Raw genomic sequence first — 25,776 nt, 5'->3', positions numbered from 1 at the left:
TCTACAAAAAAAGCCCTGTGTGAAGCAATGGTGGTGTCAGGGGGGGTGGCCTAATATGCAAATGAGTGCCTGCTGGCCCTTTTCTACAAAAAGAGCCCTGGGCAGAGGCAACATTCGAACCCAGAAATTCCCGGCTGGGAGCTCAAATCTCCAAGCGGTTGCGCAAAGTCTAAGATTTCCCTCCTCCATCATCTCTATGGAACTTCTAGCATTCAAAGGGATCCTCTAATGTTACCGCTTTTCCTCCCCTTGGTATAAAATACTCCCCCGCAACTTTATTTTCAAAGGTAGGAAAGCTGGATTTTGGGAGAGGAGAGATCTCAATGAAGGCATCGATTTGCTGAACCCTGAACAACCTGTGGATTGAACCCCGTTTTGATCACTTTGGTTTCCAGCCCCTCCCTTCTGCCCGAGTTCAGCATGGAAAACGTAGCCCCTGCCACTTTATCCTCACAGTCACCCTTATAAGGTAGGGTAGGCTGAGAAAGAGAGAGAAAGAAAGAGAGAGATCTATCCAAGGTGCCTGAGGAGCTTCATAGCAGAACAAGCATTCGAACTCAGAGCTCTCTAACCACAATAGCACAAGGACTGTAACTTCAACTGAGCTTTCCAACTAAATCAGTCAGTAACAACCGCACAACAGTTCCCGCGCACCTGGGTGTTCCCCACAACTCCCAACTCATACTGCCGCAACACGGAACTCAGCGTATGGTACAAAAGGCAACCATAGAAACCACATTTTAAAAACCAAACAGAACTCAAGTTTCTAGCCCTCATAAGAACATAAGAGAAGCCATGTTGGATCAGGCCAACGGCCCATCAAGTCCAACACTCTGTGTCACACAGTGGCAAAAAATTTTATATACACACATACACTGTGGCTAATAGCCACTGATGGACCTGTGCTCCATATTTTTATCTAAACCCTTCTTGAAGGTGGCTATACTTGTGGCCGCCACCACCTCCTGTGGCAGTGAATTCCACATGTTAATCACCCTTTGGGTGGAGAAGTACTTCCTTTTATCCGTTTTAACCTGTCTGCTCAGCAATTTCATCGAATGCCCACGAGTTCTTGTATTGTGAGAAAGGGAGAAAAGTACTTCTTTCTCTACTTTCTCCATCCCATGCATTATCTTGTAAACCTCTATCATGTCACCCCGCAGTCGACGTTTCTCCAAGCTAAAGAGTCCCAAGCGTTTGCCTCCAAGGTGCAAAGACTGTTGGGCACTGATGGTCCAAAAGCAAAGAGCTGGGGAGTTAAATCTTTCCTCTAACAACAGGACTCATTTCGAAGAAGATCGTAGATTTATCCCCCGCCCTTCTCTCTGAATCAGAGTCTCAGAGCAGCTTACAATCTCCTTTAGCTTTTTTCCCCACAACAGACACCCTGTGACGTGGGTGGGGCTGAGACTGCTCTCCCAGAAGCTACCCTTTCAAGGACAACTCTGCGAGAGCTATGGCTGACCCAAGGCTATTCTAGCAGCTGCAAGTGGAGGAGTGGGGAATCAAACCCGGTTCTCCCAGATAAGAATTCACACACTTAACCATTACGCCAAACTGGCTCTTCCTAGTCCCTCCCAATAATAAGTCAAATTAATCTAAGCAAATGGATGATAGTTTATCCAACCTACAGAAATTGGAATACCTTGGTACAGAACAGGAGTTGTTTGCGCACCGGCCAGCCAAGGTCAGCTCCCTGGACTCCGAAACGCCCTCTTCCTTTCCCTGTGCCTCCCACCCAGAACAAGACAACTTCCTTCTTGGCGGTTTTTGCCCGAGCTTACACGCCAACAGGTACCTGACCCCACAACTCAGCCAGCACCACCCTTGGCTTCAAGTGAGACCTTTTAGGGTGGGGCCGGAGGGCCTCCATCTGCAAGTGACACCTCAGAAACGGATCCTTTCTGCTCCCCCAAAAGCGAGAACAAAGAAAATCGGGCTGCTGGTAGACCTCTGGCCCTGCTTGGCTTCCGGGATCTGATCCGGGGATGTAAAAATTAGAAAGAAAGGGCAGAGCTGAGTCTGCGAGAACTGGTTCATCAAGGCCTGGGCTGGAGGCCACAGCGGCAAACACCTTACTGAGCAGTAGCGGCCTGCCCGGGAGAAAAGGGCAGGGTTTCAACCGCCCTGCTCCTTCCTCTGAGGAAGTGGGAGGCGCTGGTTGGACAATTCCATTGCCCTCCGAGCCAGAAAAACTGAATGGATAGGAGGAAACGGGGGCAGGATGAAGGCTACTGACAGACGCTCAGATTCCCAGACCCAACCAAAAAAGATTCGGCACTGGGGCGAAGGGGACAGGAAGTCACGCTCTATGAGGACCCGCTCCGATTCCTTGGGAGGGGCTTGTGAAAGAGCCAAACAGACACAGCCCCTCTTCTACCGTTTCCCCGCTGCTTGGCTCTGTTAGAATCATAGAGTTGGAAGGGGCCATACAGACAAACTAGTCCAGGGGTGTCGAATTCTTTTGTTCTGAGGGCCAGATCTGACATGAATGAGACCTTGTCGGGCCATGTGTGTACCTATTTAAGATTAGGTAGCAGAGATATAAACTTTATAAAGGACACACTTTAAAAAAAAAAAACCTAGAATAAAACATTCTTAAAGCATTAGCACTTGTTGGCCTTAATGGTGCTTTGTTTGTATTTCTCCCATGGGATCCAGGGAACTGGGCAAAGGAAGCTCTGGCTCTTTCCTTCCTTCCCCAGGGGACAAGGAGGGGGAGGAGCCTCAGCCAATAGAAGGAAGAGAGGCTTGGCTCAGTAGCTCTGCTGTGCGACTGAGCGAGCCTTGCAAAGCAAGCTGTGATGCAGAAGGAAGCAAGACAGAGGGAGATGGAAGCCGGTGACAGCCAGCTGCTCAGGGGCCTGATACGAGCCCTCTGGGGGCCTGATTTGGACCCCGGGCAGCATGTCTGACACCCCTGATCAAGTCCAACCCCCTGCTCCATGCAGGATCAGCCTTAAAGCATCTCCGACAAATAATCATCCAGCTGCGTTTCGAAGACTGCCAACGAAGGGGAGCTCACCACCTTCCTAGGCAGCTGATTCCACCTCTGAACTACTCTGACTGTAAAAAAAAAAAAATTCCTACTATCCAGCCGGTACTTTTCTGCCTGTAACCTGAGCCCACTGCTTCGGTTCCTATCCTTGGCTGCCAAGTGGAATGGCTCCTTGCCCTCCTCCAAACGACAGCCTTTCAAATATTTAAAGAGAGCAATGATGTCCCCCCTCAACCTCCTCTTCATGGCTTTGAGAAGGGGTGCCCAACACGTGGCCCATAGGCTTCGCAGAGCCTGCTAACCTGGTGTAGTGGTTAAGTGGGCAGACTCTTATCTGGGAGAACCGGGGTTCGATTCCCCACTCCTCCACTTGCAGCTGCTGGAATGGCCTTGGGTCAGCCATAGCTCTGGCAGAGGTTGTCCTTGTGAGAGCCCTCTCAGTCCCACCCACCTCACTGGGTGTCTGTTGTGGGGGAAGAAGGGAAAGGAGATTGTGAGCTGCTCTGAGACTCCGAGATTCAGAATGAAGAGAAGGATATAAACCCAATATCATCTTCTAGAGAGTCAGTTTGGTGTAGTGGTTAAGTGCGCGGACTCTTATCTGGGAGAACCGGGTTTGATTCCCCCACTCCACCTCCACTTGCACCTGCTGGAATGGCCTTGGGCCAGCCATAGCTTTGGCAGGAGTTGTCCTTGAAAGGGCAGCTGCTGGGAGAGCCCTCTCAGCCCCACCCACCTCACAGGGTGCCTGTTGTGGGGGAGGAAGGGAAAGGAGATTGTGAGCCGCGCTGAGACTCTTCGGAGTGGAGGGCGGGATATAAATCCAATATCTTCATCTACCTCACAGGGTGTCTGTTGTGGGGGAGGAAGGTAAAGGAGATTGTGAGCTGCTCTGAGACTCTGTCCTTGAAAGGGCAGCTGCTGGGAGAGCCCTCTCAGCCCCACCCACTTCACAGGGTGTCTGTTGTGGGGGAAGAAGATAAAGGAGACTGTGAGCTGCTCTGAGACTGACATTCAGAGTACTGGGCCAGGCATAAACCCAATATCATCGTCATCCTGGCACGTGCCAAGTGCTTTTTAGAAAGTGGACGGGCCATGGTCGACTCTGGCAAGCACTTGGGTGGGAGACCTCCTTGGAATGCCAGCGGTCAGGAGGTGGGGTCAGGCTGTATTCAGCCACCTCCCTGAATATCCTCCAGAACCCCAGCAGGGGATCAGTCGCCAGAGGTCTCCATGACTTCCAGGCGCACGTACACACTCACAGACGTCAAGCACGTACATGCGCACGAAAATACAAAAATACCGAACTCCCCCAAGGAAAAAAACAAAGAAAGGGGGTGGAGCCAGATGAGGCTTTTGCTCAAGAAGGCATCTGATTGGCTGCTGCAGGTCTACCCAGCTTCGCAGATTCCTTACTTTGCTTTAAGAACCCCGTGGCGCAGAGTGGTAAAGCTGCAGCGCTGCATTCCAAGCTCTGCTCACGACCTGAGTTCGATCACGGCGGAAGCTGGTTCAGATATCCGGCTCCCCGTTTCCATCTTTCCATCAGCCTTCCATCCTTCCGAGGTCGGTGAAAGGAGTACCCAACTTGCTGGGGGGGGGGGGGGAGTGTAGATGACTGGGGAAGGCAACGGCAAACCCAGGGCTTTTTTTGTAGCACGAACTCCTTTGCATAGCAGGCAGCAGTGTTCGCGAGTGGCCGCTAGGTGAAGCTGTGGTGCAGCAAAAAGAGTGCCGCCACCCCCCCTCCAATGGAAACAGTAAACAGAGAACCATCACTCACTGCAAAATCAACCTTCTCCCTCTTTTGCAGCTTTGATTTTGGATTTTTTTCCCCCGAGGGTGGGGGTGGAGATTATTAAAGGGGGACATTCTAAATTGAAATGAAACCATCACAGGGACACCTTCTTTACAAGCAAGGCGGATTCTAAACAAAGTAAATCAATATCGATACGGTAGGAGTGTGATCTTGCCCGGTCAGAAGAAAGCGGCATTAAGAACTGCCAACTTTTCGTCCTTGGCAAGGCTCCGGAACCTTTTTAACAGCTACCCGACTGGCTGAAACCCAACAGGGAAGCTTCTTGGCACGGGGTAGGGGTGGGGGGTGCAGTGATGGGTAAAGCCTGCCTGGCTGAAATGCCTCCCCACTTAACACCCGTGTCGAGGCACCGGAGGAAGCTGGCAAGGCTAAAAATATCTCAGTGCCCTTGCTGGATGAAGCCAGAGGCCCTGCTCAATCCAGCATCCTGTTTCCCACCAAGGAGTGCCGAAAAGGCCACAAGTGGGGCATGAGGGCAAAAGCCTCCCCTCTGTCCCAGCACCTGATATGTAAATGCGACATCAGAAGGGCCCTGTTGGATCAGACCAGTGGTCCATCCATCCAGCATCCTGCTTCACACCGCGGCCAGCCAGTTCCTCTGGAGGACTAACAACAGGGCACAGAGGCCAACGCCTCCCCCTCATAAGAACGAAAGAAGAGCTCTGCAGGATTGGACAAGTGAGGGTCTATCTAGTCCAGCCTCCTGTCTCACACAGTGGCCTCAACCAGTTCCTCTGGAGGGCCAACCATAGGGCAGAGAAGCTGAGGCCTTCCTCCCGGAAGAACATCAGAAGAATCCTGGTGGATCAGCCCAGTGGTCCATCTAGTCAAGCCTCCTGTCTCACATAGGGGCTAGCCAGTTCCTCTGGGCAGAGAGGCTGAGGCCTTCCTCGGAGAAGAACATCAGAAGAGCCCTGCTGGCTCAGACCCGTGAGGGTCCATCTAGTCCAGCATCCTGTCTCACACAGAGGCCTCAACCAGTTCCCCTGGAGGGCCAACCACAGGGCAGAGAGGCTGAGGCCTTCCCCTGGGAAGAACATCAGAAGAATCCTGGTGGGTCAGCCCAGTGGTCCATCTAGTCCAGCATCCTCGAAGACGATTCCTATGAGAAGGGAGAATGGGAGGAGCCTAAAGAAGCCAAGGTGGCTCCATAAACAGCTCTTTAAGGACTTCAGAAATAAAAAAAGACTCGTTTATAACCAAGTTTGAATATAAACAAATAACCAGCGCTTGTAGAGAAATAGGAAAGCTCAAGCTCAAGATGAGCTTAGGCTAGCGGGAGGAGATGCTAAAAAGAGAAAGTTTCTTTTCTTATGCAAAAAGAAAGAAAAAAGAGCAAGGACGTGGTAAGCCCTTTGCAGGGGCCGGAAGGGTTGCATCACTGCTAAAGTCCTCGTGGTCCCTTCTTACACAACTAGAGAAATGCTGATTGGCACCATCTTCTAGGCATGCAGCAGGGTTCATTGGGGATGTATGTGTATGTGTGTGTGGGGAAGCATTTGTGAGTTTCCTGCATTGTGCAAGGGGTTAGATTAGATGACCCTGGAAGTCCCTTCCAACTCTATGAGTCTATCATTGGCTACTAGCAATGGTGACTGAAGGGAACCTCCACATTCAGAGGTCCTGAGCTTCTGAATCCCAGAGCCAGGAGACAATATCGAGGGAAGGCCTTGATCTCCATGACCAGTTGTTGGCTCTCCAGAGGAACTGACTGAGGCCACTGTGTGAGGCAAGATGCTGGACTAGACAAACTACTGGTCTGATCCAGCAGGTGTCAGCTTGTGTTCATTGAAGTAAACTCTGTTATTTTGAAATGTTTATTTACTGACAACTAACCCTGTAAATCTTTGCCTTACTAACACCAGTGCCATTGTAGAATGTAGGGGAGAAGGAAGGAGGGTGATTGAGGTGCTAAAGGCCAGCAAGGTCTCTGAAGTGCAAAACATTCGGCTGCTTCTCAGGCGCCTGCTGGAGCCGAGCAAGGACACCATCAGGGGGAAGATACAGCCTGCCTATGCGGGAGATAAGGAGCGTGTGAAATGGTTACTTTCAACAGACAGACTGCGGTTTTATTATGAGAAGTGATTTAAATCCCCAATGCTTTGATGAATGCCCATAAATGCCAATGCCTTTGCCTTATTCATTATCAGTTTCAATGAACCTGTGTAGAGAGTAGCATTGTTGTAATCGATAAATGGAAACTTAGTTTTGAACAGAAACAAGTCTATTCATTTCTGAAACTTCAATGAACCCTTTGCCGACAGCAGGGCTCTTCTGATGTTCTTATGAGGGGAAGGCTTCAGCCTCTCTGCCCTGTTATTAGCTGGTTGAGGCCACTGTGTGAGACAGGAGGGTGGACTAGATGGACCCTCACTGGTCTGATCCAACAGGAAGGCCTCAGCCTCTCTGCCCTGTTGTTGGCCCTTCAGAGGAAATGGCTGAGGCCACTGTGTGAGACAGGATGCTGGACTGGGTGGACCCTCAGTGGTCTGATCCAGCATGGCTCTCCTGCTGTTCTTCTGAGGGGAAGGCCTCGGCTTCTCTGTCCTGTTGTTGGCCCTCCAAAGGAACTGGTTGAGGCCACTGTGTGAGACAGGATGATGGACTAGATGGACCCTCACTGGTCTGATCCAGCAGGGCTCTTCTGACATTCTTATCAGGGGAAGGTCTCAGGCTCTCTACCCTGTCATTGGCCCTCCAGTGGAACTGGTTGAGGCCACTGTGTGAGGCAGAATGCTGGACTAGATGGACCCTCACTGGTCTGAACCAGCAGGGCTCTTCTGATGTTCTTATGAGGGGAAGGCCTCAGCCTCTCTGCCCTGTGGTTGGCCCTCCAGAGGAGCTGGTTGAGGCCACTGTGTGAGACAGGATGCTGGACTAGATGGAGCCTCATTGGTCTGATCCAGCAGGGCTCTTGTTAAGACTGTGAGCCTCACACAAAGGAACCAGCTGGCTACTGTGAGACAGGATGATGGATTAGATGGACCTTCACTGGTCTGATCCAGCAGGGCTCTTCTGATGTTCTTATCAGGGGAAGGCCTCGGCCTCTCTGTCCTGTTGTTGGCCCTCCAAAGGAACTGGTTGAGGCCACTGTGTAAGACAGGATGATGGACTAGATGGACCCTCACTGGTCTGATCCAGCAGGGCTCTTCTGACGTTCTTATGAGGGGAAGGCCTCAGCCTCTCTGCCCAGTTGTTGGCCCTCCAGAGGAACTGGTTGAGGCCACTGTGTGAGGCAAGATGCTGGACTAGATGGAGCCTCATTGGTCTTATCCACCAGCGTTCTTCTTATGTTCTTAACTTTTTGCCAGGAGAGAAATGGTTAAAGGTTGGACTTGATAAAAAGGTAGGAAAGAAAAGCCTCCCAGGAAGCCGCGGCAACCCAGAACTCTTTCATCAGCAACTTGGGAGTGTCCCAACATCCCCACAGAGTTTGCCAGCTGCTGTTCCCCATCACGCCTGTCTTGTTCATAGCTTGCAGAAGACCAGCTGGGGACCCTCAAGAGGCCTCCCTCCGACTGCAGGCTCCAGCAAGCAAGAGAAGTGACGCCGCAGATAAGCTAGAGAGAGAGCGGGAAGGAAGGCCTGACCCACCACCGCCGTTTTGCCGGCTCGCCACCGAACCCAGAAAGGAGAGGCAAGCTGCCCTTACCGTGTATTCCATCCCTGGCAAATGCGGACCGCCGGCGGACAGTCCCCTTCTTCTCAGGAGCCAAACCTGCGGTTTAGTGACAAAGAGGGAATTAGCCGGCTTTGGCTGAATTGGGACCTACGGTGGGAAGAGGGCTGAGGCAGAGAAGAGGGAGAGATGGGTCCTTTTTGTGAGTTTCCTGCATTGTGCAGGAGGTTGGACTAGATGACCCTGGAGGTCCCCTTCCAACTCTATGATTCTATCGTTGGCTACTAGCCGAGTTGGGAGGGGAGGCGGGGGGTTAAAGGTCAGAGGGGGCCAGAGACCTGATTCCAAAGCCTCACTTGCTCAAACCTGGACGCAAAACCTCTTTGCGCGAACGAAGAGAAACCACTGGGGCTGCCTGCAAGCCACAATTCCACAGAAGCCAAGAATTTGGAACGACAGTCTTCCTTTAGAAACAAGCCAACCCAAGTTTCTAGCCCTCGTGATGCATGAATACGACTGACTGTACGGAGGCAAGACATACGGAAACCTCAGAAGCCGAGAAAGAATTTTCACGTACCCCAATTATTCCAAGTGTGCAGTCACCCAGATCAGACACTGTTAGTCCTGGGTTACCTAGAAGCATGGCTTTTTTTTTTGTAGCAGGAACTCCTTTGCATAGTAGGCTGCACACACACACACACCCCGATGTAGCCAATCCTCCAAGAGCATACAGGGCTCTTCTTACAGGGCTTACTGTAAGCTCTTGGGGGACTGGCTACATCAGGAGGGCGTGGCCTAATACGCAAAGATGCTCCTGCTAGAATTCCATCCCTGGGCCACACACCCTTGATGTAGCCAATCCTCCAAGAGCTTACAGGGCTCTTAGTTGACGGCCTACTGAAAGCTCCAGGAGGATTGGCTACATCGGGGGGGTGTGGCTTAATACGCAAAGCAGCTCCTACTACAAAAAAAGCCCTGCCTAGAAGAGTCCCAATTTTGTCTCTATTTCTGCAGGGGGGGGGGGGAGACAATCTTGTTAAGCTTGACACTGGGTAGTGCTCTTTGCACCATCTCCAGAAGTTAAAACCGAAGAAAGCAGGGTGCATTCACCTTGGTCTTTCAGCACATCCATGCCAAAGTGTGTCCATGAACACTCATTTTATATTTTTATTTCATTTATATCCCCCGCTTCCTCCCCAGAGGGGACCCAAAGCAGGTTACATTGTTCTCCCTTCCTCCATTTTATCTAGGGATCCTGGGCCTGTGTTGGAAAACACCTGAAGACTTTGGAGGCGGAGCCAAGAGAGGGCGGGGTTTGGGGAGGGGCCTCTGCATGATGCAATGCCATAGAGTCCCCCCCCTCCACAGCAGCCATTTTCTCCAGGGGAGAAAATATTCTCCCGTTTTCTCTGCCAGATCAGCTCCCCTGGAGAAAATGGCTGCTTTGGAGGGGAGACTCTACGGCACTGTACCGGGTTTGATTCCCCACTTCTCCGCTCGCACCTGCTGGAATGGCCTTGGGTCAGCCATAGCTCTGGCAGAGGTTGTCCTTGAAAGGGCAGCTGCTGTGAGAGCCCTCTCAGCCCCTCCCACCTCACAGGGTGTCTGTTGTGGGAGAGGAAGGTAAAGGAGATTGTGAGCCGCTCTGAGACTCTGTCCTTGAAAGGGCAGCTGCTGTGAGAGCCCTCTCAGCCCCTCCCACCTCACAGGGTGTCTGTTGTGGGAGAGGAAGGTAAAGGAGATTGTAAGCCGCTCTGAGACTCTGTCCTTGAAAGGGCAGCTGCTGTGAGAGCCCTCTCAGCCCCTCCCACCTCACAGGGTGTCTGTTGTGGGAGAGGAAGGCAAAGGAGATTGTGAGCCGCTCTGTGGCTCTGAGATTCAGGGTGGAGGGCGGAATACAAATCCAATGTCGTCTTCTTCTGTTGAGCCCCCTCTACTCCCCAACCCCACCCTCTCGTGGCCCCACACCCAAAGTCTCCAGTATTTTCCAACACAGACCTGACAACCAGTGTTCCCCCTAGAGCAGGGGTGGGGAATCTTTTTTCTGCCAAGGGCCATATGGATATTTATAACATCATTTGCGGGTCATAAAAAAATTATCAACTTAAAAAACAGTGCTCCCCCAAGGAAGAATGATTCAGGCCGGCAAAATTAATGCAAATAATTGTTTTTTCTATTTGAAGTCATGGGGAGAGCCTAATCTGACACACACACACCCCCGGCCCGCCACCCTAGGCAAATGCATAGGTCCAGAGCTTTTTTGGTAGAAAAAGCCCATCAGGAACTGAGTAGCATATTAGACCACATCCCCTAATAGTAGCATATTAGGTCACACACTCATTAGCATATTAGGCCACACCCTCTGGGATAATCAAGTGCAAACTGAACGGTGACAGTAACTTTTCCAGGCCCTGCAGCAATTCTGGCTGGATAGCCAGGCCCCAAGGAGGCTGCCGCACAGTACATCTGGGCCCTGTGATCCCTACCTGGCCCTGGGGAAGCTCCTCATACGGCCCTCGGGACGGAGGTTCCCCACCCCTGCTCTAGAGAGCCAGTTTGGTGTAGTGGTTAACTGCGCAGACTCTTATCCGGGAGAACCGGGTTTGATTCCCCACTCCTCCACTTGCAGCTGCTGGAATGGCCTTGGGTCAGCCATAGCTCTGGCAGAGGTCGTCCTTGAAAGGGCAGCTGCTGGGAGAGCCCTCTCAGCCCCACCCACCTCACAGGGTGTCTGTTGTGGGGAAAGAAGATACGAAAGATTGTAAGCTGCTCTGAGTCTCTGATTCAGAGAGAAGGGCGGGGTATAAATCTGCAATTCTTCTTCTTCACATTTTTGTCTTAGCTCAGGACGGATGACCCCAGAGCACACTAATTTACGCAACAGCTCACAACTTTCATGCCAGTAACTCACAGCTTTAACGCCAGAAGCTCACAAAGTACAATTTTTGCTCACAAGGCTCCGTGGCTTAGAGGGAACACTGCCGACAACCCTCTTTCTCCTACGCTTACAATTCCCAGTTTTTGGATTCTGAAACGCGTCCTCCCCTTCCAGCTTCCCACAGCCATGAACTGACATATTGCTCAGCCCTGACATTTCCTTCCCCCCCTTTTTTGGGGGGGGGGACGATTTGGAGCCAGACGGCCCGAGAAACACACCGGGGCGGGCCAAACAAACCAGACTGGAACTTCCTTGAGCCTTATCTGCAGCCGCCCCACACCCAGCCTGTGTCTGCAAAGGGCTGGGAGAGATTAGGCCGGGAGGCAGCGAGATAAAGAGAAGCTGGCTTTGAGGAACCAAAGCCAACCGCCTACCCCTGCACGGCGCTGGATGTCTGACCCAGCAGGAAGAGCCGGCTGGTAAACAAGCGCTTGATTAATGACCCTCTGCTGGGCAGACGGAGGGAGGGAGGGAGAGCCGAAGGCAAGATTTGGGGGGTGGGGGAGGGAACGCAGGCAGCCAAGCATGGCCTGAGTTCTAAAGGAGGCCCAAAACTCATACAGCCTTCTGCCCCCCCCCCCAAACTCCTTGTCGAAGTAGGGTTGCCAAGGACTTTGGGGGTGGAGCCAAGAGATATTGGGGGTGGAGCCAGGAGACGCTGGGGGTGGAGCCAGGAGTAAGGCTGCTGCAAGGATAATAGAACTCCAAAGGGAGTTCTGGCCATCACATTTAAAGGGACCGCACATCTTTTAAATGCCTTCCCTCCATTGGAAATAATGAAGGATAGGGGCACCTTCTTTGGGGGCTCGTAGAATCGGACCCCCCGGTCCAATCTTTTTGAAACTTGGGGGGGGGTGTTTTGAGGAGAGGCATCAGATGCTCTGCTGAAAATTTGGTGCTTCTACCTCAGAAAACAGCTCCCCTAGAGTCCCAGATACCCACAACGTATAATGGAGTACCTAGCAGACATCCCACCCCCCACTTTCTGATAACTTTGAAGCGGGGAGAGGGTTTCCAAACCAGGGGATCCCCTGCCCCCACCTGCGATTGGCAACCAGTGGAGCCCAGGAAATCTCCAGGGACAATCCGTTAGAGCGATTCCTCAGTGGAACAGGCTTCCCCCTCGGGAGGTAGTGGGCTCTCCTTCCTTGGAGGTTTTTAAACAGAGGCTAAATGGCCATCTGACAGCAATGAGGATCCTGTGAATTTAGGGGGAGGTGTTTGTGAGTTTCCTGCATTGTGCAGGGGTTTGGACTAGATGACCCTGGAGGTCCCTTCCAACTCTATGATTCTATGATTCTAACCCTAATCTAACTGAACCCAAAATGCTGTGCAGTATAAAGAGCTCTAGATAAGGGTCATACCACCACATTTAGAGGCCTAATTCCAGTGCCAGGAGGCAACATCAGGAGAAGGCCTCGGACCTGATACCCTATCATTGGCACTCCAGAGGAACTGGTTGGCCACTGTGAGAAAGGATCCTGGATTAGATGGACCCAGCAGAGCTCTTCTGATACTCTTATGAGGGGAAGGCCTCAGCCTCTATATCCTGTCATTGGCCAGCCAGAGGAACTGGTTGTGGCCACTGTGTGAGACAGGATGCTGGACTAGGTGGACCCTCACTGGTCTGAGCTAGCAGGGCTGTAATAATGTTCTTATGAAGGGAAGGCCTCGGCCTCTCTGCCCTCTTGTTGGCTCTTCAGAGGAATTGGTTGAGGCCACTGTGTGAGACAGGATGCTGGACTAGATGGACCCTCACTGGTCTGATCCAGCAGGGCTCTTCTGATGTTCTTATGAGGGGAAGGCCTCAGCCTCTCTGCCCTGTTGTTGGCCCTCCAGAGGAACTGGTTGGCCACTGTGTGAGACAGGAGGCTGGACTAGATGGACCCTCACTGGTCTGATCCAGCAGGGCTCTTCTGCTGTTCTTATGAGAGAAGGCCTCGGCCTTTCTGCCCTGTTGTCGACCCTCCAGAGGAACTGGTTGAGGCCACTGTGTGAGACAGGAGGCTGGACTAGATGGACCCTCACTGGTCTGATCCAGCAGGGCTCTTCGCTGTTCTTATGAGGGGAAGGCCTCAGCCTCTCTGCCCTGTTGTTGGTCCTCCAGAGGAACTGGTTGAGGCCACTGTACGAGACAGGATGATGGACTAGACGGCCCACTGGGCTGATCCAGCAGGGCTCTTCTGACCTTCCTAGCAGGGGAAGGCGCCTTGGCCTCTGTGCCCTGTTGTTGGCCGTGCAGAAAAACCGGTTGAGGCCACTGTGAGATACAGGATGCTGGATTAGAATGCATCACTGCTCTGATTCAGCAGGGCTCCTGATCTTCTTACGTACCTTCAAGCCAGCGTGGTGTAGCAGTTGCAGGAGGACTGGTTCGAATCCTCTGCTCTGCTACGGAAGCTTGCCGGTGACCACAGGCCAGTCCACCCTCTCAGCATAACCTCCTGCAAAGAGGTGTCATGAGGTGAAACTAGAGAGCAGAGCAGAGCGAGGAGTAATCCCGGTGCCAGGAGGCAACACCAGGAGGCTGCCTCGGACCTGATGCCCCGTCACTCTCCCGCCGGAAGAACTGGATGGCAAAGTGGGAAAGCTGCAGTACTGCAGTCCAAGCTCTCTGCTCATGACCTGAGTCCGATCCCCGCAGAAGCTGGGGGTAGCTGGCTCAAGGTCGACTCAGCCTTCCATCCTTCTGAGCTTGCTGGGGGGGGGGGGGGGGAAGCGTAGAGGACCGGGGAAGGCGACGGCAAACCACCCCGTAAAAAGTCTGCCGTGAAAACGTTGTGATGCGACGTCACCCCAGAGCCGGAAACGCCTGGTGCTCTCGCAGGGGGACTGCCTTGACCTTTAATGTAAAGGCAGTGACTCAAAATGTAATGCTTAACAGCAGACACGCATGCTTTGTACTCAGAAAATCCAGCTGCAACTCCTGGCACAGGTGGGATACGCCCCAGGCCTTGAGCATTTTGGAGCAGCTGTCATTGGTAGGGTTGCCAATCTCCAATCTCTAGTTTCGAGGGCCCCCCCCCCCCGCTTCCAGGTTATCAGAAAGCATAATTTTTTACTTGGGGGTAGCTGGTAATCGGTTGTTCTGGCTCCCCCTTTCCACCAGGTTTAAAAAAGTAGTTTATGGTACTTTTTTGTTCTTTTTATCTGTAGCCAGTTCTTTGCAAGAAGTGTCTGTGCACCAATAGAACTTTGTACCTGATTCCTCGCGTGATGAAGTGTGCTTTAGAACACACAACGCTTACATTCTGTATAAAACTTAGTTGGTCTTAAATGGGGAGGGATGGTGGCTCAGTGGTAGAGCATCTGCGTGGGAAGCAGAAGGTCCCAGGTTCGGTCCCTGGCATCTCCAACTAAAAAAGGGTCCAGGCAAATAGGTGTGAAAAACCTCAGCTTGAGACCCTGGAGAGCCCCTGCCAGTCTGAGAAGACAAGACTGACTTTGATGGACCCAGGGTCTGATTCAGTAGAAGGCAGCTTCAAAAAAAAAGAAAAGTGAGGGTGGGGAGGGAGGGAAATGTCTGCTGAGCACTTCATTACTCCCTATCGTGACTGATTCCCATAGGGTACAATGGAAAAATGATCCATGGGTATTTGGGGCTCTATGGAGGCTGTTTTTTGTGGTAGAGGCACCATATTTTCAGCATAGTGCTCAGTGCCTCTCCTCAAAACACCCCCCAAATTTAAAAAAAGATTGGACCGGGGGGTGGGGGGTGGGTTCCAATTCTATAAGCCCCTATCCCTGTTTCCAAATGGAGGGGAAGGCATTTAAAAGGCGTGCAGTCCCTCTAAAAGTGATTGCCAGCACTCCCTTTGGAGTTCAATCATGCTTGTCACACCCCTGCTCCTGGCTCCACCCCCAAGGTCTCCTGGCTCCACCCCCAAAGTCTCCTGGCTCCACCCCCAAAGGCCCCAAATATTTCTTGTCGGACTTGACAATCCTAGCTGCCGGTCAGGGCCAGAGATGCCAACAGCCTGCTTCCAACCTTAGATGCTTTGTTGCATGAAGTAAAGCCTCTTTAGATTAGATCCAAGTGGGCAGCCATGTTGGTTCTGAAGCAGTAGAACAAAGTAGGAGTCAAGTCGCACCTTTAAGACCAACAAAAAGTCTTATTCAAAATGCAAGCTTTCGTGCGGGCATGCACGCTTCTTCAGACCGATTCCTCGTCTGAAGAAGCGTGCATGCACACCCGAAAGCTTACGTTCTGAATAAAACCAAGCAGGCAGCCGTGTTGGTCTGAAGCAGCTGAACAAAGCAGGAGTCAAGTCGCGCCTTTTAAGACCAACCCATTTTTATTTCAAACGTACGCTTTCGTGTGCTCTTAAGCCCACTTCATCGGACGAGGAATCCAGCACAGTGAGCAAAGCCATACATAGCTGAGCAGAGCCATACGTGGCTGGTAGGCAGAGGCCCGGAATGCAACGTGGTACAGATTTAAGAACCAATGACAGCAAAGTAAAATTATCCGGTAGGTGGTGGTTTAGAATGTAAAATGGTACAATGACAGAATAGTAAGAAGATATTGGATTTATATCCCGCCCTCCACTCCAAAGAGTCTCAGAGCGGCTCACAATCTCCTTTACCTTCCTCCCCCACAACAGACACCCTGGGAGGTAGATGAAGATATTGGATTTATATTCTGCCCTCCACTCCGAAGAGTCTCAGAGCGGCTCACAATCTCCTTTACCTTCCTCCCCCACAACAGACACCCTGTGAGATAGATGAAGATATTGGATTTATATCCCGCCCTCCACTCCGAAGAGTCTCAGAGCGGCTCACAATCTCCTTTACCTTCTTCCCCTACAACAGACACCCTGTGAGGTAGATGAAGATATTGGATTTATATCCCGCCCTCCACTCCAAAGAGTCTCAGAGCGGCTCACAATCTCCTTTACCTTCCTCCCCCACAACAGACACCCTGCGAGGTGTGTGGGGCTGGAGGGGGGTCTCACAGCAGCTGCCCTTTCAAGGACAACCTCTGCCAGAGCTATGGCTGACCCAAGGCCATTCCAGCAGGTGCAAGTGGAGGAGTGGGGAATCAAACCCGGTTCTCCCAGATAAGAGTCCGCACACTTAACCACTACACCAAACCGGCTCTCCAAGTAGTAACATTAACAAATTGAGCAAACCTTTGAATAAAACTTTGTTAGTCTGAAAGGTGCCGCCTGACTCCTTTGTTCTGCCTCTTTAGATTAGTTAAGGGTCTTTTTTTTAAAGCAACAGGGGAGGCCAGGGGGGGGGGGGGAGGAGGATCCGCCTTCCACAAGAAGCACTGTTGCAGTCAAGGCTGTGCGGTGCAGAGCACAGATCTGGCTTGAGATGAACACGGGGAGGAAAGACGTGCTCTGCGTGTTCCTGGGCTCGGCCCTCTCCGTTTCCAGCTCAAAAGATCCCGCTGCAGAAAAAGCCCCTCCCCACCTGACACCTGGGAGCGCTAATGCCAGTTAAGAGTTTTAAAAAACCCAGGACTGGGGGCCACTCTCTCGAGAACCCACAGAAACTGAGATTGAGAAGATCCAACTGGGTAAAACGCAGCGGCCCCTCTGCTGCTCAGCAGCTGCCTTTGAGAAGAGACGGCCTCACCTCCCCCAAGCGGGCCAGTTCTTGGTGTCTCCAATCGAACGCCTCTCAGAGAATCCAACTGGGACAGAATCCTGCCTGAGGCTATAGAGAACGGAGGACGGTCGGAATCGACAATGCTGGGCTATGGGACATTGCAAGGGATTGGGTCAACATCTGGAGAAAGGTCCATCGGTGGCTTTTAGCCACAGCGTATTGTTGGAACTCTTTGTCTGGGGCAGTGATGCTCTGTGTTCTTGGTGCTTGGGGGGGGGGGCACAGTGGGAGGGCTTCTAGTGTCCTGGCCCCACTGGTGGACCTCCTGATGGCACCTGGTTGTTTTGGCCCGTGTGACACAGCGTGTTGGACTGGATGGGCCACTGGCCTGATCCAGCATGGCTTCTCTGATGTTCTTAAGGCAACCTCCGCTGAAGGGTTAAGGCTACGGTGCCTCCTAGACTGTGTCCTTGTGCCCGCCAACAGGGCCAGCCCTAGACTGTCTTACACCCTAGGCAAGGCTAGCTTCCGGCGCCCCCCCCCCGCACTGATGATGTCACCGAGTCACATGGGTAGGCACCCAATTCAGCGCCCCCAGAAGTCCAGCGCCCTAGCCAGTTGCCTAGTTTGCCTAGTGGCAGAGCTGGCCATGCCCACCAAGTGTTTTCAGGAAGCGGCTGGGGCGCTTGCCCAACGGGGCTTCTGACTAGCCGCTGGACATCCAATGGGCTGGGGAGATTAAAATAATGTTTCGGCAGCGGCTGCCGGTGTAGGTTTTACTCTGTTGCTCCTCTTTCTCAGTGTGTTTATTTAAAAAATATCCCTCTTCTCCCCTGAGCTTCGGATTTCTCTGCGGACGTGGCTTTGCCTCCTGTGGCGGCTGTTTAGCGGTTATGCCCGCCGCTCTGAGAGCCAGCGTGGCGTAGTGGTTAAGAGCGGCAGGCTAGTCTGGAGAACCGGGTTTGATTCCTCACTCTTCCTCCCCACCTCCATGCAGCCAGTCATGATTCAGAGAGCCAGTTTGGTGTAGTGGTTAAATGCACGGACTCTTATCTGGGAGAACCGGGTTTGATTCCCCACTCCTCCACTTGCAGCTGCTGGAATGGCCTTGGGTCAGCCATAGCTCTGGCAGGAGTTGTCCTTGAAAGGGCAGCTGCTGTGAGAGCCCTCTCAGCCCCACCCACCTTCACAGGGTGTCTGTTGTGGGGGGGGGGGGAGAAGATATAGGAGATTGTAAGCTGCCCTCAGCCTGGCCTTTGGCGGGGAAGGCGGGATATAAATTAAATAAAAAATAAATAAAAATTCAGAGAGAAGGGTGGGGTATAAATCTGCATTCTCCTTCAGGGCAATTCTCTCAGAGTTCTGCTTTTCCCCACCTGAAGTTGTTCTTGAGAGAACAGTTTTGAGAGAGCTGTGCTCTTGAGGGAATAGGTCTGGGAGAGCTGTGATTGGCCCAAGATCACCCAGTTGGCTGCAAGTGGGGGGGGGGGAGGAGGAGTGGAGAATCAAACCCATTTCTCCAGATTAGAGTCCATGCTCCTAACCAGTGTTCCCTCCAAACTGAGTTAGTGTGAGCCAGCTCACATTTTTTTAGCCTCCGGCTCACGCATTTTTGTCTTCACTCAGGGGAAACTAATTTATGCAGTAGCTCACAAATTTAATGCCAGTAACTCATAAAGTAGACTTTTTGCTCACAAGACTCCACAGCTTAGAGGGAACATTGCTCTTAACCAAGGGTTTTTTTTTGTAGAGGCTAGATGGCCTCTATCATTTTTTAAACAGAGGCTAGATGGCCATCTGACAGCAATGAAGATTCTGCGAATTTTGGGGGAGGTGTTTGTGCAGGGGGTTGGACTAGATGACCCTAGAGGTCCCTTCCAACTTTATGATTCTACAATTCTATTAAGCCACACAACTCTGATGTAGCCAATCCTCCTGGAGTTACAGTACATATGAACATATGAAGCTGCCTTATACTGAATCAGACCTTTGGTCCATCAAAGTCAGTATTGTCTTCTCAGACTGGCAGCGGCTCTCCAGGGTCTCAAGCTGAGGTTTTTTCACACCTATTTGCTTGGAGCCTTTTTTGGAGATGCCAGGGATTGAACCTGGGACCTTCTGCTTCCCAAGCAGATGCTCTACCACTGAGCCACCGTCCCTCCCCGTCCCGTAGGCCCTGCACTAAGAGCCCTGTAAGCTCTTGGAGGATTGGCTACATCAGGGGCAGTGTTCCCTCTAAGCTGAGCTAGTGTGAGCTAGCACACAGATTTTTAGCCTCCAGCTCACACATTTTTGTCTTAGCTCAGGAAAAACAGCCCCGGAGCACAATAATTTATGCCGTAGCTCACAACTTTAATGCCACTAGCTCGCAACTTTAATACCAGTAGCTCACAAAGCAGAATTTTTGCTCGCAGGACTCTACAGCTTAGAGGGAACACTGATCAGAAGTGTGTGTGGCCTAATATGCAAAGGAGCCCCTGCTACAAAAGAAGCCCTGCTCCTAGCCAATGCTCCCTTTAAGCTGTGGAGGCTTGCGAGCAAAAATTCTACTTTGTGAGCTACTGGCATTAAAAGTTGTGAGCTACTGCATGAATCAGTTTTGCTGAGACTGAGACGGAAGTGTGTGAGCTGGAGGCTAAAAAATTGTGAGCTAGCTCGCACTAACTCAGCCTAGAGGGAACACCACAGTACACCAAACTGGCTCCCTTTGGGAATTAGAATTCCAAAGGGGTCCATAGGCTCAAAAACGTTGGTGACCCCTGGGTTTGGGTGCCAGAGCTGGGTCTGGGAGACCCAGCTTCAAATGCCACAAAAACTCGCTGGGGGGACCTTGGGCCAGATACGGCCTAACCTACTCCGCAGGGTCGTTGTGAGAACAAAACGGAGGAGAGGGGAACGATGGAAGCCGCTAGAGGTCCCAGGTGGGAAAGACAAGGTGCGAATGAAGCAAACATACGGTCTCGCGTGCCCAAGCATTATGGGCCTGCACCGGAGGACTCGGAAACAGGGGACGTCGCTTTTCCAACATGTCGCCTGTGCCGGAGAGCGCCTGCATCTCCCGAGCCAGTGGAGAGAGACGTGGCGCTCTCTCCGTGACCTAGTTTCAGCTCTCCGCACCTTCCCGAGGAAGGAGTCGCGGAGACAATGTTCCCAATACGTGCCCAATGGCCCAAAAAGTAAATGCATGGGGGGGGGGGGGGAAGAGGAGGACACCCCATAAGGGGAGTGATCTACACAGTTGGCCCCCCTGCTTCTATGCCACACCGGCCTCCCTTTTCTAACTCTGAAAGGAAGGGGGAGGGAAATAAACAGGATCAAAACCAGGGAAAAGGAGAAAGGTGCCCTCACCCCTCTCCGGGATCGAGTCGCTCCTCTTCTTCCTCCGTAGACGAAAGAGGCGGAAATATACCGAAAGCGCCGGTGGCTTCTCCACCCCCCACCCCACCCCCTGCTCCCAACTTTTATTTTTGGGCCATTCCGATTTTTTAAAGCCATGAAACTCGAGACCTTCGCCATCCCCCTCTGGGCAGGACTCGACGAAAATGACGTCCGGATCTGCAAACCCAGACATTCCTTTGTTCCCAGAAGTCCCCAGGTGATCAGCAGCTGAACGAGAACTCGCAAAGAATTTAATCAGTCTCAGGGTAGCTGGGTTTGTTTTTGTTTTTTAAACTTTATTTTCTGCCCCAGGAGGCTCTGCAAAGTTATCGGACGTTTTGCGGTTTGTTTCGGCGGTATCTGTAAAAAACCCCAAAGAGGCGGTTGGCCTTCTCAATGCGCAACGTCTGCTTGGCCTGGGGAAGGCTGAGGCTCGTCGCCTACTATGGCCCGTCCAAAGGGGCTAAGACCCCAATCTCATCAGATCTCAGAAGCTAAGCAGGGTCAACTCTGGCAAGTGCTTGGATGGGAGACCTCCTTGGAATACCAGCAGTCGGGAGGCAGGGGCAGGCTTTATTCAGCCTCCTCTCTGAATATCCTCCAGGCCCCCAGAAGGATTCAGTCACCAGAGGTCGCCATGACTTCCAGGAACACACACACACTCAACACATGCACACATACACGTGAACAGGGCTTTTTGTTGTAGCAGGAACTCTTTTGCATATTAGGCCACGCACCCCTGATGTAGCCAATCCTCCAAAAGCTTACAGTAGGGCCCTGTAAGAGGAGCCCCGTAAGCTCCAGGAGGATTGGCTATGAAAGTGGGGTGGGGTCTAATATGCAAAGGAGTTCCTGCTACAAAAAAAAAAAACACCCTGCACATGAACACTGAATGAGGCCGTGGGTGACCATTTGTTAGCTCGGTTGGCCTCCTTTGCTGTACCATGTCGTACCATCATCAGTGCTGAAAAAAGCACTCTTTGGGTGTGATCTGTCAACCAGAAACAGATCCATCTTGCGGTAACAGGATCCAAACCGCATTTTACAAAATTGTCAACAAGGATAGTACGTGAATACAAAGCATTTGCATTAAATTTATGTCTCGCTTTTCTCCCTAGAAGGGGTCCCATCAGCTTTGCCCTGTTTGGTCAGGCCGGTGGTGTGCCTGAGGGTCTTTGGCTATTGAGATCCTTCGGATAGAAACTGCCAGAGTCTGAGGCTCTGCTACGGAAGGGTGGTCCCACACTTCAACTGCGACGTGGCACTCCCCCTTCCGTTTCAACAATTCGCTGAGTTCTGACTCAGTGGTTTTCTGCGCCCTGCTTGTTTCACAGAATCAGGTGGGAGGAAAGGAGCTAGGGGTTAGGAGAGAAAAGTCACGTTATTTGGGGGGGGGGGTGTCTCAGCTGAGCGGTTAGCGAGCCGGTGGTCTCCAGGTTCCAGGGTGAGCCAGCCTGCTGACACACAACCCAGGGTTTCTGCATATTAGGCCACACATCCCTGAAGTAGCCAAACCTCCTGGAGCTTACAGTAGGCCCTATACGAAGAGCTCTGTAAATGTCAAGCGCCTTGCCATGAATTATACTTCAGTAAAGGTCAAGGTAGTCCCCTGTGCAAGCACCAGTCGTTTCTGACTCTGGGGTGACGTTGCTTTCACGTTTTCACAGCAGACTTTTTTTTACGGGGTGGCTTACCATTGCCTTTCCCTGTCCTCTACGCTTTCCCCCAGCAAACTGGGTACTCATTTTACCCACCTTGGAAGAATGGAAGGCTGAGTCAACCTCGAGCCGGCTACCTGAACCCAGCTTCCGCCGGGATCAAACTCAGGCCATTCCAGCAGGTGCAAGTGGAGGAGTGGGGAAATCAAACCCGGTTTTCCCAGATAAGAGTCCGCGCACTTAACCACTACACCAAACTGGCTCTCAAGGGGGCCACTGCCCTGGCTCGCCAGTCTAAGCACAACCCGTTTTGCTACCAGTAGCATCAGTGACTAAATAAAACCGCCATTCATCAAAGTGGACTATCTGAGTTACTTGAGTTACTGGGGTCTTGACAGTAAGCTCTTGGAGGATTGGCTACATCATGGCTGTGTGGCCTAATAGCCAAAGGAGTTCCTGCTACAAAAAAAAGCCCTGACACACGACTGATCTGATAGCGATCTACAACCGGAGATTAGCAAGCTTAGAGCAAAGGGGTACAGAAGTGACCGGGGCATCAGCCCGCCTCTGCAGCTCACAGCTTCGCTCACACCACGGTCATCCTACAAAAAGAAACAAATATCACACTCTTTCACAGCACACACAGCGTTTGCACTTCTGACAGCCTGACCCTGATTGGGGGTAAAGGAGGGGCCAGGGTCCTCTCAGTCCCCCCCCACACACACACACATCCAAGGTAGTGCTAAGAAAAGGAAGTACTTCTTCACCCAAAGAGTGATTAACATGTGGAATTCACTGCCACAGCAAATGGTGGCGGCTACAAGCACAGCAGCTTCAAGAGGGGACTGGATAAACATCTGAAGCAGAGGTCCATCAGTGGCTATTAGCCACAGCTTATCGTTGGAACTCTCTGTCTGGGGCAGTGATGCTCTGTACTCTTAGTGCTTTTGCGGGGGTGGGGCACAGTGGAAGACCTTCTAGCCCCACTGGAGGACCTCCTGATGGCACTTGGTTATTTTGGCCACTGTGTGACACAGAGCGAAGGACTGGATGGGCCATTGGCCTGATCCAACATGGCTTCTCTTATGTTCTTATGGCCACTGTGCGACACAGAGTGTTGGACTGGATGGGCCACTGGCCTGATCCAACATGGCTTCTCTTATGTTCCTAAGAGCTCCCCAGCTAAATGGGGAGCTTCCAGGGCAGCAGCAGTCTACCTGCAAATCCTGGGGAGACTGAAGGAAGGACAAGCTATCGGCTCATCTGGATCCGTTCTTCTTCAACAGGATCCATATACAGGGAAGAGCAACCAGCTACCAAACAGGACTGGTGCAAGGCCTAACGAATCCATCCTAACGATGACGACTTGCAGAGTTCCTCAAGCTCTGCTGAGAATTCAAGACAAGCAGCCTTTCCAGTGATACGTACACAGACCTGTTGAGGCAGGTGGCAGAAGCCAAGGACCCTCCATCCTTCCTGCATCTACCTCTACCTGATCCCCTCCCAATCTCTAACTTCCCAATGGTACTTCTGAGCCCATCACAGGGTGGGGAGACAGCAGCCGGGGTCCCCTCCACCCAGAACGCGGGAAGGCAGCGTCTGGCCCCATCCATAAACAGCCCTTCCATGAAGTCTGAACATTTATTTATTTGACAACATTTGTACCGAAAAGCAGCATATAAGTATCTTGCACGTACACATGGCCCTTGCATGCATTCTATGTATACACCAGGGATGGCCAAACTGTGGCTCGGGAGCCACATGTGGCTTTTCCACACATATTGTGTGGCTCTTGAAGCCCCCACCACCCCATCGGCTGGCTTGGAGAAGACGTCTCTTTAAATCACTTCTCCAAGCTAGTTGGCAGCTTGGGAAATGTATTTTAAAGTTGCTTAAAGAGAGCTAGTTTGGTGCAGTGGTTAAGTGTGCGGACTCTTATCTGGGAGAACCGGGTTTGATTCCCCCACACCTCCGCTTGCAGCTGTTGGAATGGCCTTGGGTCAGCAACAGCTCTGGCAGGGGTTGTCCTTGAAAGGGCAGCTGCTGTGAGAGCCCTCTCAGCCCCACCCACCTCACAAGGTGTCTGTTGTGGGGGAGGAATGTAAAGGAGATGGTGAGCCGCTCTGAGATTCTTCGGAGTGGAGGGCGGGATATAAATCCAGTGTCGTCTTCTTCTTTCTTTCCACCTCCCTCATCTATTTTCCTTCCTTCCTCCCATGTTGCAGCTCTCACACATCTGACGTTCATGTCTTGCAGCTCTCAAACATCTGGCATTTATTCTACGTGGCCCTTACATTAAGCTAGTTTGGCCACCCCTGGTATGCATGTATCTTGTCTGGAGGGGGGGGGGGTGGAAATCTGCAAATGCTTTCTGTCAATATTCTAACGTGAGACTTTGCCCTGAACAGAACATGCTCTGCTTCGCTGTAACTGCTCCTGTCATCCTGGCTCCCAGAAGCCATTGCAAGCTGTGATCTATATACAGACACGCACCGCCTTGCCCACCCCCCAGATTTAGCTCTGGAAAGCCTGTGGCTAGCGTGCCTCAGGCACAGCAGCAGAACCCACCACAATTCTAAGTGTGTTTCCAAAGAAGCTATTTCAGGCTGCATATTCCATTTTAGTGCCAAAGATGCTTGCGCCCAGGGCCTCCTGGTAAAAGGGAAATGTGGAACCAAAGACGGAGATTTTTCAAAAGTCAGCAGAGATGGAAAAGGGAGAAGGCCCTTCTGCGTGCAATTTTATTTATTCGGGACTTATATCCCGCCCTTCCCACAAGTGGCTCAGGGCGGCTTCCAACAGTTTATCAATCTAAGAGACTTGGTGCAGTCTATGGAAGAATCAGACAGAGCGCAACCTGGTCAAGCATCATGTCACGGTACCAGCAGCTGCTCAAATTATGTTAGTGCACGGAACATCTTCTGTTCCATAGGGAATGCTATGAAGATGGTCAAAGGAACAACATGGAGAAATAAGACCTGGGATCTCGTTCTTAATTCGCCTATTTTGGTGTAGTGGTTAAGTGTGTGGACTATCTGGGAGAACCGGGTTTGATTCCCCACTCCTCCACTTGCACCAGCTAGCATGGCCTTGGGTCAGCCATAGCTCTGGCAGAGGTTGTCCTTGAAAGGGCAGCTGCTGTGAGAGCCCTCTCAGCCCCACCCACCTCAGAGGGTGTCTGTTGTGGGGGAGGAAGGTAAAGGAGATTGTGAGCCGCTCTGAGACTCTTCGGAGTGGAGGCGGGATATAAATCCAATATCTTCATCTACCTCATAGGGTGTCTGTTGTGGGGGAGGAAGGTAAAGGAGATTGTGAGCCGCTCTGAGACTCTTCGGGGTGGAGGGCGGGATATAAATCCAATATCTTCATCTACCTCATAGGGTGTCTGTTGTGGGGGAGGAAGGTAAAGGAGATTGTGAGCCGCTCTGAGACTCTTCAGGGTGGAGGGCGGGATATAAATCCAATATCATCTTCTTCTTCTCACAGGGTGTCTGTTGTAGGGAAGGAAGGTAAAGGAGATTGTGAGCCACTCTGAGACTCTTTGGAGTGGAGGGCGGGATATAAATCCAATATCTTCATCTACCTCACAGGGTGTCTGTTGTGGGGGAGGAAGGTAAAGGAGATTGTGAGCCGCTCTGAGACTCTTCGGGGTGGAGGGCGGGATATAAATCCAATATCATCTTCTTCTTCTCACAGGGTGTCTGTTGTAGGGAAGGAAGGTAAAGGAGATTGTGAGCCACTCTGAGACTCTTTGGAGTGGAGGGCGGGATATAAATCCAATATCTTCATCTACCTCACAGGGTGTCT

At 51.8% G+C, this 25,776-nt stretch overlaps 1 protein-coding gene across 2 annotated transcripts in view; it reads right to left on the bottom strand.

Moving 5' to 3' along the window:
* The window catches only part of SHC1 (SHC adaptor protein 1), a 92,934-nt gene that overhangs the window by 56,503 nt on the left and 10,655 nt on the right, over positions 1–25,776 (bottom strand). Inside the window, exon 1 of one of the 2 annotated variants that reach the window (XM_060255386.1) lies at positions 8,470–8,535. The exons of the other annotated variant lie outside the window; for it this stretch is intronic. Within the exon in view, the coding sequence (XP_060111369.1) occupies positions 8,470–8,481 (12 nt within the window). The 5' untranslated portion in view covers positions 8,482–8,535. Of the gene's footprint in view, positions 1–8,469; positions 8,536–25,776 lie in introns of those variants that run through there. 2 annotated transcript variants of the gene reach the window in all.

Source organism: Heteronotia binoei, chromosome 1, assembly GCF_032191835.1.
Source record: "Heteronotia binoei isolate CCM8104 ecotype False Entrance Well chromosome 1, APGP_CSIRO_Hbin_v1, whole genome shotgun sequence".
NCBI classification, from domain to species: Eukaryota; Metazoa; Chordata; class Lepidosauria; order Squamata; family Gekkonidae; genus Heteronotia; species Heteronotia binoei.
This window is presented reverse-complemented; position numbering and strand designations above follow the sequence as displayed.